The 15,700-nt window shown below is 33.3% G+C and overlaps 2 protein-coding genes across 2 annotated transcripts; both read left to right on the top strand.

Annotated features, from left to right (window-relative positions):
- The first annotated feature begins 229 nt into the window (after positions 1 to 229).
- LOC145121715 (deSI-like protein At4g17486) lies at positions 230 to 1,963 on the top strand. Its single transcript, XM_079057419.1, has 5 exons — positions 230 to 332; positions 457 to 725; positions 1,065 to 1,352; positions 1,442 to 1,522; positions 1,608 to 1,963. The coding sequence occupies exons 2-5, from the start codon at positions 578 to 580 to the stop codon at positions 1,760 to 1,762; spliced, it is 672 nt and encodes a 223-aa protein (XP_078913545.1). The 5' UTR covers positions 230 to 332; positions 457 to 577; the 3' UTR covers positions 1,763 to 1,963.
- A 1,393-nt stretch (positions 1,964 to 3,356) lies between these two features.
- LOC145120410 (putative RING-H2 finger protein ATL21A) lies at positions 3,357 to 4,692 on the top strand. The gene is made up of 2 exons (XM_079056236.1): positions 3,357 to 4,080; positions 4,377 to 4,692. Exons 1-2 carry the CDS (start codon positions 3,498 to 3,500, stop codon positions 4,520 to 4,522), a joined length of 729 nt encoding a protein of 242 aa, XP_078912362.1. The 5' UTR covers positions 3,357 to 3,497; the 3' UTR covers positions 4,523 to 4,692.
- The last annotated feature ends 11,008 nt before the right edge of the window (positions 4,693 to 15,700 follow it).

The raw sequence follows: 15,700 nt of genomic DNA, 5'->3' as shown, positions 1-15,700 counted from the left end.
CTAAAAGTTATTTCACAAAATTTTAAAGTTTTAAACATATTTCTTGTATAAAATGATTTTGTAATATCAAAATCGTAACGTTTATTCTACAAAATAAATAATTATTTTATAATAAATATTTTAAAAAATTGTCATATCATCAAGGACCCCATCTTTGTCATTTTTAGTGATTATATCCTTAATTACAAAATTACCGTTAATCGATATATGGTTTTTGCCAGATCAAAATTAATGAATGCTTACACACACACGTACCTCTCTCTCTCTCTCTCTCTCTCTCTCTCTCTCTCTCTCATCCGAATTGGTGGCTTAAACTTGCAGCTCAAATCGATGTAAGACTGTATTACGATTGTCGTTTTTTTAGCTTCGATTTGCTGTATTAGATTTAGACTTCCATGCGCCTTTAATCTCTTCATTCACGAACTTCCGATTTTAATTTTAGTTTCCATCTTTTAGGGTTTTGTAGGGTTGGGAGTTTAGGGTTTACACGGATAATCTTCATTGGAGAAAGAATTGGGAGCACTGAACAGAGGCGAAGTGGTGTGTCTGTAACTGTGCATAGATATAAAACAAAACAATGCGGCTGTTTCCGATGAATTCGTCTAGAGAGCTTAGAAATGGAGGAAGTGATCATGCTTTATTGTATCTCAACGTATATGATCTCACCCCTGTCAATAACTACCTCTACTGGTTAGGCTTCGGAATCTTCCATTCCGGTATCGAAGGTAAACTAATTCCAAATTCCAAATTCAAAACGATTGAATATATATCATTTGAATTCGATTTCTTCCAGATTCTATTCAACTCCCTTACGTTTGACTTTCAATATTGCTATCAGATTCTGGAATTGATAAACTAACCTAATTTCTATCAGAATCTAAGTTTTGATTTCAAGTTTTTGCTACATCAAGTAAACATATGTTTCTAGATCTCCATAATCTACTCCTATCTGAGATTCAGCATTTCCAATTTCACTATATACTTCTTACTATGAACAACTATCAGATAATCATTGAATTGGATTTGAATCAAGTAATATCTTTACACTATGATATGATAATCAGTCTATGACATGGAATACGCATTTGGAGCACACGAGTACCCAACCAGTGGAGTCTTTGAAGTGGAGCCAAAAAGCTGCCCGGGATTTATCTTCAGGCGTTCAATTCCATTGGGAAGCACCAACATGTCTCCTTCAGAATTCCGGTCATTCATGGAACATCTTTCTAACAAATATTATGGTGACACATATCATTTAATTGCAAAAAACTGCAATCATTTCACAAATGAAGTATCAATGCGACTCACTGGGAAACCAATACCCGGTTGGGTCAACCGGTTGGCTAAACTCGGTAAGAAATTATATCCTCCTTCATTCATTTTTATCATTCCACTTTGAAAGATTCAAGATTTATAGATTTTTTTTTTAAACTTTGAACAGGGTCTTTCTGCAACTGTTTATTGCCTGAAAACATTCAAGTTGCAGCTGTTAGACATCTACCTGATCATGCAACAATTTCTGGTGAGCTTTGATTATAATTTTGGAAAAATTACAGAAATACCCTTATATTTTAGGTAGTAAAAATTGCTGTTGAAAATTGAAACAGATGAAGAATCAGATTCGGGTGATTCACCATTAACAATGGGGAGTGAAGAAGATGAAGTGGATGATGATCATCGTCATCATCTTTTGACTGAATCGAATAGTGACGTGGCATTTTTACAGGAGACACCTGTCAGACTAGCTAAAGATCTTCTTTAATTTTGATTTTAATACCTATTTTGTTATTTTTATTCCTGATATTAAGTTGTATTATTTATAAAGTGTATAGATTTTTTTTAATAGGGTTCATGGAGTTTGTTTGTTGTCTTAATTCTTGAGTGTTTCTATATTTGTCTGCAACTGTAAGTCTGTAACTGTGTGTATGATCATTTAAATGCTTGGAATACAAGTTTTATGTCATATAGTTTTTTTGGGAAATAATGTTTTTTTTTGTGTGTATAAATAATGGTTTAAATGAGAAAAATTCAGATTATCAGTGATTTTTCTGGAATAAAAAATGCTGAAAATGTAAGTTTTTCTAAAGTTAGCCATAGTCATATTAATTGTGTTATTTTTTATCTAATATTAAACGTATTTAGGAAATTTGGATTGTCATTTTAATAAGATAAAAGGTGTGGATCAACAAAATATGAGGATCTATAAAACCAAACGTGGCTGATAATTTCTCATATAGTCTACACCAAAAAAAAAAAAAGTACTTTATACTTTATAGTTTATATGATTGACATGTGTTTTTGTTTTGTTTATATATGTAATTTGCTTTTAAAAAGGACATCACTTATCAATTTATCATGTTAAGCAATCTACTTTTAGTTTCAATTAAAAAATGATATTACAAGTAGGTTACCGTATTTCATTAAAAATAATTAAAACAGAAAAGCAAAAAGAAAAGAGTTGTATTATGAATGTTCAAAGAATCCAAAATGTAAACAAGAAGGTTTTATATTTTATACCAACCAATTTAATTACCTATATTTTGGTTGTATAGTTAGACCAAGATTGTTCAAATATGGTCCTAGAGGAATAAAAAATCATTCACATATTAGGTTCTGTTTACAGACCAACTGAACAGCTAACTGATAACTTATAATTGAAAATCTAGTTGATAAAAATGATATCTGATAAAAACTAACTGCAAATATAAAATTATGTAAAACAGCATGTAGAAAATGATACAAATGAAACTCAATTGACATGTTAGTCACATGTATTCGTAAATATAGGTTTTACTTGGGGAATTTGATTTTTACAAATATTAAAGGGTATATTTGGAAAACAATTTGAAAAAATTCAGTATAAGTATTTATTTTTCTATAAAACTATTTATAAGATACATTTTATCCTGCAAAACATGACAATTCTAAAAAAATAATAATAAACTTACAGTTAAACGTCAAATTCTTTTTTCAAATAGTTAGATATTAAACTTACGACTTTTTATAAAATAAATATCGATTTAAGTAATTTAGTCATATTTATGGTTATAAAAGCTTCAAAATAACTATTCAACTTTAAAATCAAATATCATTTAGACACATATATACAAATACAATTCCCCATTTTTTAGGTCAAGTGACTAGACTTTTAGAAGATGGGCTAAATTGTCAATTGGAAAATGTTAGTGGAAATTCTCCCCACAAAAAATCTTCCATAGTGTTTCCTTTTCCCCCCAATTTCTCAAGTTTGCTACACTAAGTAAACCCAACATAAAATAGTCTACTTTTCTCCATTCACTCATAATAAATCACTTGTACCTCATGCATAAGAACTTGTACCTTACTCTTGACTCAGTCTCCTCAGGAAAGCTGTTAAAGAAGTCGCCAAGAATACCCACAGACATTCCAACAACTACTTAACACAAGTATCCAAGAAGCTAACTAATTCTGTAATTCATCTTTTTGCAAGTTTCTTGAATTCCATTGAATCATCTTTAATGGAAGCTCGCAAATCCTTCGTTCCCATTTTCTTAATCTTTACAATCATGGAGGTTCTTGATGGCAAATTCACCTCACATACCTGCAACCATGATCAACCCCCAATCCATTTTCCATTCAAAGTCAATTCTTTCTGCAAACACAAACAAACCATGATCAAATTCCCAAATTACGGCGATTTGGGCGTGAAATCCATCTCATACGATCACAGAAAACTCACTCTAATCGACCCAAAAGATTGCGTCTTTCAAGTGTTCTTGAACCTCAATCTTGATCCTACACCCTTTCGATACTATCATGTTGTTAGAAACTATACGTATTTGAATTGCTCGATCAATCTTTTGGGATCTTTCGAACAAATCCCATGTTTAAGTGATTCTAAACACCATGTTTATGTTGTGGAGTCATCGTTAGATATTCCCAGTTCTTGTGAGCTTATCAAAACTGTCTCGATTCCATTTGAGTATAGTTCTTACGTTTCTGATGATAGTTTTGGTCTTGATTTGACATGGGATTCGACTGGTTTTGATGATTTTTCAGAAGCTAAAAGAAGGTGGTTTGGTGTTCAATCCATTGGAGAAGGTAATGTTGATTTACCTTTTAAGGTCAAAGTCAAGATTTTAATCTTTAGAATCTTTTAGTTTTGATTATTGTCTTGTTATATATCTCTACATTTGTAGCGTATAGCATTTGTTATATTAGCTAATTGGCTAATTAGACATTTAGATGAATAAACTAAAAGTTTTGATAAAATAATATAACATTTGTTATATAGCTAATTGCCTAATTAGACATTTAGATAACTTGGTTCTATTTTAAACTCATTTCTTGTACTCAATTGGCATTAGATTTGAGTTTTTTTTTTCTTTTCTTTTCAGAAACAAGTATCGCGATTTTGGTCTTTATGGCGATTTTGGTCCTTATGGTTTGGGGATTTGCATGTGTAAAGGCTTATTGTATGAAGAAATCTGAAAGCAAGACAAATGAATGGGACAAGTTACTTGAAGATCTTGAAACCTTATGAAGATCGAATTATCAAAAGTCTCCTGCTTGGAGTGTAGTGTTTATGTCTTTAGTTTTGAAATACATATAAATTTAGTGTTATGCCTTGAAAATGAGGTAATACTATAATATTGAGAAAGTATTATTTGATACTATAACAAGTTAAAACCATCCATTATTTGTAGAACAAAATTTAATTTATAAGTTTATATTAAATCTCATGAGCTTAAATGATCAGTTTAATAATTAATAAACATCTTAGTGATGAATGACCATGGAATTTGAAGAATTACTACAAAAGATTGTGGAGGGAATTGGGAAAACAAATAAAGAGAAACATACCCTCCTAAGGTTAAAATTACCATGTTGCCCCCTTTTCTTTTGCTTTTACTTTCTCTTTATTCTTTCTCAATAAAGCGTATTAATCACATCCATGTAACCTATTTGAGTAATTTTTTCTTTTCTTTTTGTCTTGATAGCGTTCTTGGACAATGATTTGTGCACAAGTGATAAATAAGTAAAAAGAAAACAATTGATAAATGTTTTTCGTCATTAATTGATTCTAAAAAGTATAACTTTTTCTTAAATCAGTTACAATTCACAAATATTCTGTAAGTTATTTATAATTTTTTATCATTAAACTCTAGTTCTTCTCAAAACAAATATCAATTTTTAGATTAATTTTTGATATCATGAAAATTATCTCTTTTATTTTTTGGAAAATCTTTAAGTTATAATTACTTTATGCTTAACATTAAACATTAGAAAAGATTTACAAAACTATTTTATCTTGATATTAGCAAAAGACATCTAAAGACTGAAGTAAAAATCAACATTTTCAATAAAGAAAGAATTTTGTATATCCCCTTATTAAACATAAAAATATTATATTTGTCCAACTTAATTTTTAAATATAATATTTACCTTTCATAAAATTTTAAAATATCGTCTATATTCTTAAACATTAAAATATCATATATTTTTTTCTTAAATATCAAAATATCATATGTGTCATTCTTAAACATCAAAATATCAATGCTAATCTAAAATATCATCTATCTAGACCTGGCAAAATCTGGCACGACACGACAACCCGGCACGAACCCGACACGAAGTTAGCGGGTTAGGGTCAGAGATTTCGACCCGTTTATGTACACGGGTTGACACAACACGACATGATAATTAAACGGGTAGAATTATGGTCAAGACTTTCAACTCGAAGATGACTCGAAGATGACCCGTTTAATTATATATATATATATATATATATATTTCATATTTTTATAAATATTTTAAATATTATACATTTGTAGTGGCCCAAATTGAAGAACTAAAAGTAAAATTCAAAATTTCAAAGTGACTTAATTTTAATCCTCCTCACTACCTATCTCATTTGATTCCTAACTCTAACTCTTTCCATTTTACTTTCTAAACTTACTACTACTTCCGTTCCATATTTATTGTCCAATTTTGACTTTTGAAGTCTTTATTCTTCAAATTTGAGCTTAAATATTTTTGTTTTTGATATATATAACACTTAATGCAAAATATATGAATGGATTGTGTTTTAAATGTCTTTTCATTGTTATAAGTTTTATCAAGTAATTTATAACACAAATAAAAATATTAAAGGTCAAAGTAGAAAAATAAAAACTTCAAAAGTAAAAAATGAACAATAAATATGAGACGGAGGGAGTATAATTTTTTTTCCGTTCCATCTACCAACTCCAGCATTTCACTTTTTCATTTTTTTTCCTTCATGACTCTTACTTTTCAACCTTTAAAATATTTCAACCCGGCATGACACAACATATTTATAAGGTTTAAACCATAACCCGAAACCCGACACGAAATCGACACGAAAATAAACGGGTTGACACGACACGACACGATAATTAAACGGGTCGGGTTAGGGTCAAGCACTCTCAACCCGTTTAATGTCTTAACACGGCACGAACCCGACACGACACAACACGTTTGCCAGGTCTACATCTATCTACAACATGAAAATATTCAACAAAAACAAAAACTAAACAATCAATGCATACATTCCATGGAGAGGACTGAAAATAAAACCGCTTGTTTGTCAACGAAGCAAATGCAATATATTCCTAAAATATTTCTAAATCCAACTATATCTGAACGATCAGCCTCAAAGAATGAGGGCAAAAGTCATTTGGTATTTATAGTCCTTGTGGTTTGTAAAAAGTTACATGGTGAAGAAAACTATCAAACTGTTATGCTTTTGGTACATATTGTTCCCGATTGGCCCTTTTTCTTGATTTTGTTTAAGCTTGACCATTAGACCACCCTACTAGCCCCTCACACGAGGGTATTTGTATATTTTTATTTACCCAATGTTCATATCCTCGTTTACAACATCAACCCCCAAATTACATTCTTGCCCGTACCTTCTTCTCTATTTTTCTTCGTAGGCTCTTTTACACAAAAATCAAAATGGTATTTTTTGTTCTTGTGGAAGCATGGTAATTGCTATCACCTTGTGGACTAACCTAAACCTAGGAAGGAGGTTTCGGTCTTGTTCTAAGTTAGGTCCAAAATGGAGGTTTATTGGGTGGTTCGACCTACCGATGTGCCCTACTTTTTATTTTGGATTATCTAAAATATTGCAACTTCACGTTAAATCTTGGGATTTTATCCTTGCTATTTGAAGATATATATATATATATATATATATATATATATATATATATATATATATATATATATATATATATTATTGAAAATTGTGGTTTTTACTTCAATATTTAGAAATCGCATTGAATGGGTAGGGAATAGAGTATTACCAAAAAAGTGAGATCTAGCACAATGTTTAGAGGGAATCTAACTTAACCATGCATGAACATGTTCAATGAATCACATAACAACCTTAGGGAATATTGGTGGGTCAAACCATCCTATAAACATGCATTTTGAACAAGATTAGAACCTCTTTCATGGGTTTAGGTTAGTCTACAAAGTGATGAAAATTACATTCCATAAGAACAAAAAACCATTTTTTTTTGCGTCAAAGAGCATGCGAAGAAGAAAAATGGAGAAGAAGGTCCGAGGAAGAAGTTAATTTGGGGGGTTTGGTTGATAAAGGAGTATATGAACATTGGGGAAATAAAAAGACACATATACCCTTGTTTGAGTGGCATATGCGTGTGTGCATGGGGAGGGGCTAACGTCCAAAATCAAGCGGAGTCAAAGAAAATGACCAATCAATGTTTAGAAACCACTTAGCCCAAACATGTAACGATTTTGATAGTAGTTCTTACCATATGACTTTTTGAAAACCGTAAAGACCAATAATGAAATTTAGTTTAAAAGAAATAATGAAACCCCAAAAAAGGATAGAAATGTCAAATGGGTGAAAAGGTAACCATGAAGTATGAATCTTGAACTTCACTTCTAAAACTTTCCTCTTTTCAATCACAATCACAAGCTCCTTTTTGTTTTTCTTAGTCCGCAAGACTTCTGCCTTTCAAACTCTAGTGCATTGTTTGATAAGATAAGCGAAATAATCAAATATAATTCATTGGATATATAAAAAAGTTGTTTATTTTGTCTTATTAAAAAATTTGTTCTTAAAGAATGCCAATTTTATTTTATTTTAGGTGAGAGGGAGTGGATCATGACATGTAATGATGTCACATTGCCTTTAAAGCCCAAATTCATTGTCATGTCAATTTTGTTGCATAACATGAATGACATGACATTTTAAAAGGATAAATTAACATGGTAAAAAAATAAATATCCCTATTCTAATAATTCTTATTCTAATAAAAGAATAATTTTATTCTCCTTTTGACATGTGTTATCAATTAGGCCTACTAATTAATACATATTTTATTCTTCTTTTGTCATGCGTCACCCTATTATGTCTCCTAATTAATGCATGCCACTTGTCAACCTATTGATTCTCCATTCTCCATTTGAAATTTGAAATTTTCCACTCTAATTATATTAAATGATTAACATTAGAATAAAAATTAAAATAAAATTAATACAAGTTATAAAGTGATATAATTTTACATATTTATTTAATCAACGATTATAATTTTTATATAACTAAAAAAATCTCTTAATTAATAATTTATTTAAAATAAGTGATTAATAATTTTGAGTTTTTATTATAAAAGTTTAATTAATTTTATAACCGTGGTTCCCACGAATTATAAACTAGTAAATAAATAAATAAAAACTATCTCTCTCTCTCTCTCTCTCTCTCTCTCTCTCTCTCTCTCTTAAATACCATTTTAGTTTGTCATAATGTCATGCCACCTTAGAGCTAGGGGTGATGTTTGTATGAGAAGCCAAGAAAATGCCAAGTGTTTTTACCACCCACTCCCCCTTAAATCTTATTGAATTTTATTAGCTTCCTTTTCCATAAATCATTATGTTTGGTATGTATACTAACAGACAACTCAATTGCATTGAAATAGAAAGGTTAGTGACTTATACAGGCCGGCCCAATACATGGGCGAATTGGGCATAGGCCCACGGCATCAAAAAATATAGTGCATAATTTCAGTCCATTAATACTGTTAGGTATTATTTGGGTTGTATGTTACTGTTGAATGATGATGCAATTACTTCAATCTGATGCAGGCAGGCAAAGGCGTGGGAAATCAAACGATTGGCTATGTAATCGACGCCTACTCACCTTGAATAACGAAGCGTCGACGACTCAGTGAATCAGGATGTAGAGAACGATAAACTAGGAGTCTCTCTTGTCGATTTCTTTGTCAACACACAAGATTTATGGATACTCTCCCACTTACGAATCTATTTCATCTATGCTTAGCCATCCAATTTTGTATACCCCTGTCCGTCATTCAATCGATTTCTGAATGCCCTCTGCCCTTTCACCCTCTGTCCCGATTTCTTATGTATATACAATTTATGGATACCTAATTCTTAAAAGTGAAGATAGGAGTTGGAGACTTCAGCCTTCAGGAGGTATGCTTTTCGATTTGATTAAACCTTATCAGATTTCTAGATAATTAATTTGCTGGAGACCTATAATTGTGCTTATTGTATTGTTATTATGATTACAATCCGATTTTTAACATTTTGTGTAACACCCAAAAATTTCGAACAAATTTAAACTTTCAAAACATGTCAAGTTCATCAAAACATTACAACTTTGTTTTCAAAATACATTTTTATCAGAGTATTCCCAGAAACATAAACATAATAGGAGGAGCTGTACGATCATGCCTTCGCCTTGCCGCGATCCCCTGATGTACCTGAAACAATAAACTGAAACTGTAAGCCCGAGAGCTTAGTGAGTTACCCCCAAAATACCGATACACATACAGTCCACATAACCATGTCACACCATGACATATCATAACAAAATGAACAGAACAGCATGCAATGGGTCCACAGCTTTACAAGCTGGATTACCCCTGGGCCCTCAGTACGAGTCTGGAATGCCTATCGGGCCCTCAGCTCGTATCTGGAATACCATCGAGCCCTCAGTACGAGTCTGGAATGTCTACCGGGCCCTCACCTCGTATCTGGAATGCTCCCGAGTCCTCAGTATGAGTCTGGAATGCCTACCGGGCCCTCAGCTCATATCTGGAATGCTCCCGAGTCCTCAGTATGAGTTTGGAATGCCTACCGGGCCCTCAGCTCATATCTGGAATACTCTAGGGTTTGTTGGCTACCGCACGGAGCAGTACATCCTCAACCCATTCCACATAACATATCAACATGTAACAGATAATGCACATACAGGAAATCAATCAGTATCACAGGTAGTCCTACAGACCCACCCTCTAGCATATCAAACTAGCATGCATAACCAACTCATACTCAACATAATACAACTACTAGGATATCATATCCAATGGGCCGGCCTTGGTGCCTTAGACCCCTTAGTATAGTGAGGATAACTCACCTCGTAAATGTCGACCCGGAAGATAAAACCCAACTCTTGAATCACTTGGCACAGGCTCCACCACCTAATACCATAGCACAATATACTCATAAGTCCTTAACCTTAGAAGGTACCCCATAACTCACTAGCCAACCCCTGGTCAAAGTCAAAGTCCTCAGTCAAGGTCAACAGTCCATCTTGACCTTACTCGCCGAGTACCCTCGGCTACTCGTCGAGTTCCTTGAAACACTATCCCACTCGCTGAGTCATCGAGGTGACTCGTCGAGTTTCTCCGATTCTCGACCAAACTCTAAGTCCACCCGTCGAGTTTTCCTTTTTGCACACGACGAACACACATACATTCATAACTTGGGGAAAACTCATCTGACTCGCCGAGTTGTTCTTCAACTCGCCGAGTCTTATGGTGATCTTCATCGGACTCGCCAAGTTGTTCATCCAACTCGTCGAGTCCACGGCCATCTTCATGTGACTCGCCGAGTCAACCTTGCGACTCGTCGAGTCTATTCAGTCCTTTTTCCATACAGAGTTGTTCTGAGCCATGCAGCGGCTCCAAATCACATATCCAAGCTTCTAGGGCATGCTTATCACGTAAAGTTGCAAACTTTACGTGCATGCATGGCTATAAGGGCTCTAAATGCCTATTTTAAGTTCTTAATGGAACTTCATGCTCAAGAGGGACCTTAATCATGACCAAAACTGAAACTTTATGCTTATAGAATCCAAGGAGGGTCCAGATCTGAAGTTACAACCTCAGATCTAGCCCATAGCTCATCTTTCCAACTTAATATCTCACCAAAAACCCTAAAACTCAACCAATAGAAGAGATTCACAAGGAAAAGGAGATTTGGTTACCTCCAGAAGATGATAACTGAGATAAGAGTGGATTCCCACACTCTACTTGCTCCACTCTCCTTCTCCTCTAAGCCTTCTCCCTCCAAGGATCCTCTCTTCAAGCTTCAAACACACAATGGGCACACACACACACGTATTAGGGTTTTAAGGGGCTCTCAAAGACTGCAAAGAGGCCATAGGAGGCTTATCATTCCTTAAATAGGGTGCAAAACCCTGAGATTTAGGGTTTCATCTGCCAGCTCCTACTCGTCGAGTCCCTTAGTGGACTCGTCGAGTAGGTCACTAAACACGCGTTCCAACCCCGCTGCTACTCGACGAGTAGGGCAACCAACTCGTCGAGTAGGACATTAAACCAATTAACTCCTGGAAATCGGGGCGTTACGTTTTGTTTGTCTATCTGATTAATCCGAGTTCGCATATTTGATTCAGGATGTATATTTTTTCTGTCTAAAGTTCTGATTCAGGATGTTGTACCAGAGGCAGAAACGACATTGGACGATGATGTTGAATGAGTGAGCACGTAGTTATAGTGTTCTCCTAAACTTCTAACTTCTCGGTTCACTCATTCTTCACTGTTTCACACATCGCGGAGGGAATAATCTGGTTTCTTTCCCTCATTCATAAATAAAGAGATCCAACGGCTCAATTTAGAATTGAAATAAAATCAAGGTTTAAAGTTTCAAAAGTTTGAAACTCGTTAAATCTTCGAAGACGATCTGTTTAGGGGTAGGAATCAAAGTTTAATAGTTGAAAAGTAAAAGCTTAGAAGTTTAATGCTAATGTTGGTCTCAGATCCAAAGTACATTGCTTTTGTGTGCATTGATGAAGATGTTTCTCACCCACTGATCCGATCTGTTTTAGGGTCTGAATTGAAGGTTTAATGATTCCATGAGTTTGATGTGGTTTTTGAGACAAATTTATGGTATAATGAAATGTTGTTTTGAATGATAGCTTGTGATGTAGAAAGGTTGCATGCGAATTTTTATTTTGATAAACCTCTGGCAGAAAAAAGAGTTGTCATTTATGTTGCAAATATTAAAAGTTAATAAAATATATGGTTGTCTTTGGTGAATCTATTCATTTTAAACATTGTTTTAAGTAATTTTAGCAGGTTTTTTTTGTTTATATTAGTATATTAAATACAAAATGTACACCACCTTTGTATTATAAATTATGTTGTAACGGTTCGGACATAAGGGCATTATTAACTAATCTCGCCATGGGTTGTAAAAACCAATGGACCGTTATATGTAACTAAATTATGTCTTCATGAAAATATGTACAGAAATATAGTTATTATTAGTTAGGTAATTATCTTTTAAACCTTTTATCCCAAATTTACCGATTGATGTATGAATTGGTAATGTCAATTTTGTTTCAAAATTGATAAAATATACTAGTATCAAACCAAAACAAATTACATAAATTAATCAAATATCTACTATATGTAATAAAAAGGTGTAATTTTCTTACGTAAATAATCATTAACCATTTATTAAAGGGTAATTTGTAAGAATGTCATGGTAATTTGATTGAAAAAGTATTTTTATACCATTAAAATCATATTTATTTTTTCTTGTATAAATACACCAAGAAACTGTTTTAGTTTGCAACACTTACGAGGATGATGTTGATATTTTTTCAAAAATAAAAATAAAATAACATATAGATATTATAACCTAATTATCACAACAAAAGTCAAAACAAACCATTCATAGGGTGGATTTTATTATATTATATAAGATTAAGATTTTTGTCGTTAGAAGGGGTTGCATCTAGGTTGAATGCGTGTATTGGTTCATCAATATAATAGATACATCACATGTGCTATGTTGGGTTCTGGTGTGCAAACATGGTAGAAGGATAATACACACAAAATCAAAATCTACAACAAGAAGACCATCCACGAGGCAATATAAGCAACTAAAGCACAACCATTAGGTGTTTAACATAAGTATACCCCGAGGTGAACATTTGAGTCTAACTTTAGTAAGGTAAAATATCTATGTATTGCAGGGAATCAAAGCAAACTCCCTCCAACAATATCCACATGTATGTCGGATCAAAGTCTAATAGCCAAGTGTTAGTGTATGAATGATACCCTTTCATAAGTTTAAACTGTCCGTTTAAACTGTCCGTTTAAACTGTCCTTTTAGACGTTTTGAGAAGTTTAGAAGCATAAAAATAGGGTTTTGGCTCTTAATTCTTCCCCATGCATGTGTTTGGTGGTCTTAATGGGTTAAGAGGTTGGGGTTTCTAGCATTTAACACTTATTGGCCATGCAAGATGATGTGTGTAAAGCGAACTAGTTTTAATCCTACTTTCCTAATGTAAATTTGACACACAATAGGCAGTGTACTTGTCAATTGGTGGTATAGTTTTTAGTGAGCAGGGAATCGAACTCAGGGAACGGTAAATTTTAAATTAACTACTAGTACTATCTAAAAACAAATGATAAAAGAAGTGGTTTTCTCTAGTTTTGCAAGACTAGAAAACTTAAATATCTAACTAAAACTCAAACAAAACAAATAAGAGCTAGAGAGTAAAAATCAACTAAATTCAATGGTAAAGGAGACTTATGTTTAGGTTTGACTCATTTGATCCTATGGTTGATTTTATGAAAAGTGCAATGGATTAATTCTTCTTTGGCTACCGATTAAGGTGATTAGGTTCACGTTCGCTATTACTAGTCCTTAGAAAACAAATTAATCTAAGCAGTGGCCAGTTGTCTAAATTAATGAATTTCCTAGTTTATTTATTCGGGTTAAGTAAGACTTGTAGTGGTTAATTAAATTGGTCCTTCAATTAACCTCTTGCTGATGGTTCGTCACACAAGCTCACACGTTAATTTTCCTATTCTCTATTAACCCTAGTTTCACGTTCGCTATTCCTAGGCATATAACAATGTTTTCACATAAATCATATGAGATTAGCAATTAAGATATGGTCATGCAACTTAATTACAGGTTAATTAACAGAAAATAGTCATAATTAACACATAAGGGTCTTTAACAAGCTTAGCAAAACAAATCACCAAATAAGAATAATCCAAATCATAAAATCAACACATAATCACAAAATTTGTCTTTCCTAAACAGAAGAAAATAGTCTTAGCTCATGATTACAGAAAAATCAAAGTCACAAACGAAATCTACTAATAAAAACATGGTTTAGACAAGAGATTGGGTAAGAGTAAACTTGATTTTTGCCTTAATCCTCCTTAAGATTGAATGTAGACTTGATTCCTTGACTTCCTACGCTCCAGCAGTCCTTCAATCGAAAAGTATCCTCCAAGGGTTTCTTAGAAAAACCGGGTATCGATCTGAAAGCCCCTTTTTATAGATTAGAAGCGACTCGTCGAGTCCAGGGACTGACTCGTCGAGTCTCTCATTAAATCCCCGTGTACGACAAGGCAAGGACTCTTCTGCTTCGAGAATGTTCGTGCGAACTCGTCGAGTCAAGGGTCAACTCGCCGAGTCCTTCTTGGTTTTTGGCTCTTTTCTTCTTTCTTTGATTCCCAAGCTCCCGATAGCTTCTCCTGCTTCCTTTTGCTTCCGAGCACTTCTTTTGAACTGAAAATATAATTTAAACGTAATTAAGCATCTTTTGTTCCATAAGTGCAATAAATTATCCAAAAAGTATTAATATTTTATACAAAATATATGACTAATTATGCACATATCAAATTACCCCACACTTGACTTTTGCTTGCCCCCAAGCAAAACTGAATTTTAAACACACTAACATCACATAAAACAATCCTAATCAAACCCAGCCATTATGCCAAGACCTCAATGCATGCATTTGTGTCTAAAATTTTCCTAAGGAACCCCCATACTCTAAATACTCACAATCCTCATAAACACTTGCCCACTTCTTTCGAACAACGCTCATTTTATGCATCCCTCCGAATCAATCCTCAGAAAACTTTTTTAACCTCAAGGTATTTTTTGTAAAGCTACCCAAGCATACATAGTCTAGAGAATTACAACTTTTAGATACCATAATGGAGCTCTTGAGTTCTTCACTTTCTTTGATATTAGATCTTCAATTTGTACTTTGAATTCATCACCTTTTTGTGTGATGTTCGGTATCTTCAACTTTTGAATTTCTTCAGAATTTTTGATCTTTGATCTTTAAACTTTAAACTTGATAGCTCTAAAAATTCTTCAACTTTTTGGTAATTTCTCTCTTTTTTTACATGTAGATCTTACTTTTTTTTTTCACTCAAATCCTACATGCTTAAGAAGGGGTGCTTAACTTCAACCCTTACTGGTTAAGGTACAAACCTTCCTGGATAGATTTCTGGTACACGATGCTAAACATATTGCATCCCTCAAACTAAGCGAGGTTGTGTTTTTGTCCCATGATTTCACTAGAATAAGGGAGGCCACAAATGCATTATAACATATATTGGCTCAACTAAACATTTGGGTC

This window comes from Lactuca virosa, chromosome 6 (assembly GCF_052849685.1).
Source record: "Lactuca virosa cultivar CGN04683 chromosome 6, Lactuca_virosa_CGN04683_v6, whole genome shotgun sequence".
NCBI lineage: Eukaryota > Viridiplantae > Streptophyta > Magnoliopsida > Asterales > Asteraceae > Lactuca > Lactuca virosa.
This window is presented reverse-complemented; position numbering and strand designations above follow the sequence as displayed.

Coding starts and splice junctions, on each gene's coding strand:
- LOC145121715 (XM_079057419.1), top strand. CDS start 578: ATGCGGCTGTTTCCGATGAATTCGTCTAGAGAGCTTAGAAATGGAGGA. Junction 726..1,064: donor CTTCCATTCCGGTATCGAAG/GTAAACTAATTC, acceptor TATGATAATCAG/TCTATGACATGGAATACGCA. Junction 1,353..1,441: donor CAACCGGTTGGCTAAACTCG/GTAAGAAATTAT, acceptor AACTTTGAACAG/GGTCTTTCTGCAACTGTTTA.
- LOC145120410 (XM_079056236.1), top strand. CDS start 3,498: ATGGAAGCTCGCAAATCCTTCGTTCCCATTTTCTTAATCTTTACAATC. Junction 4,081..4,376: donor TGTTCAATCCATTGGAGAAG/GTAATGTTGATT, acceptor TTTTCTTTTCAG/AAACAAGTATCGCGATTTTG.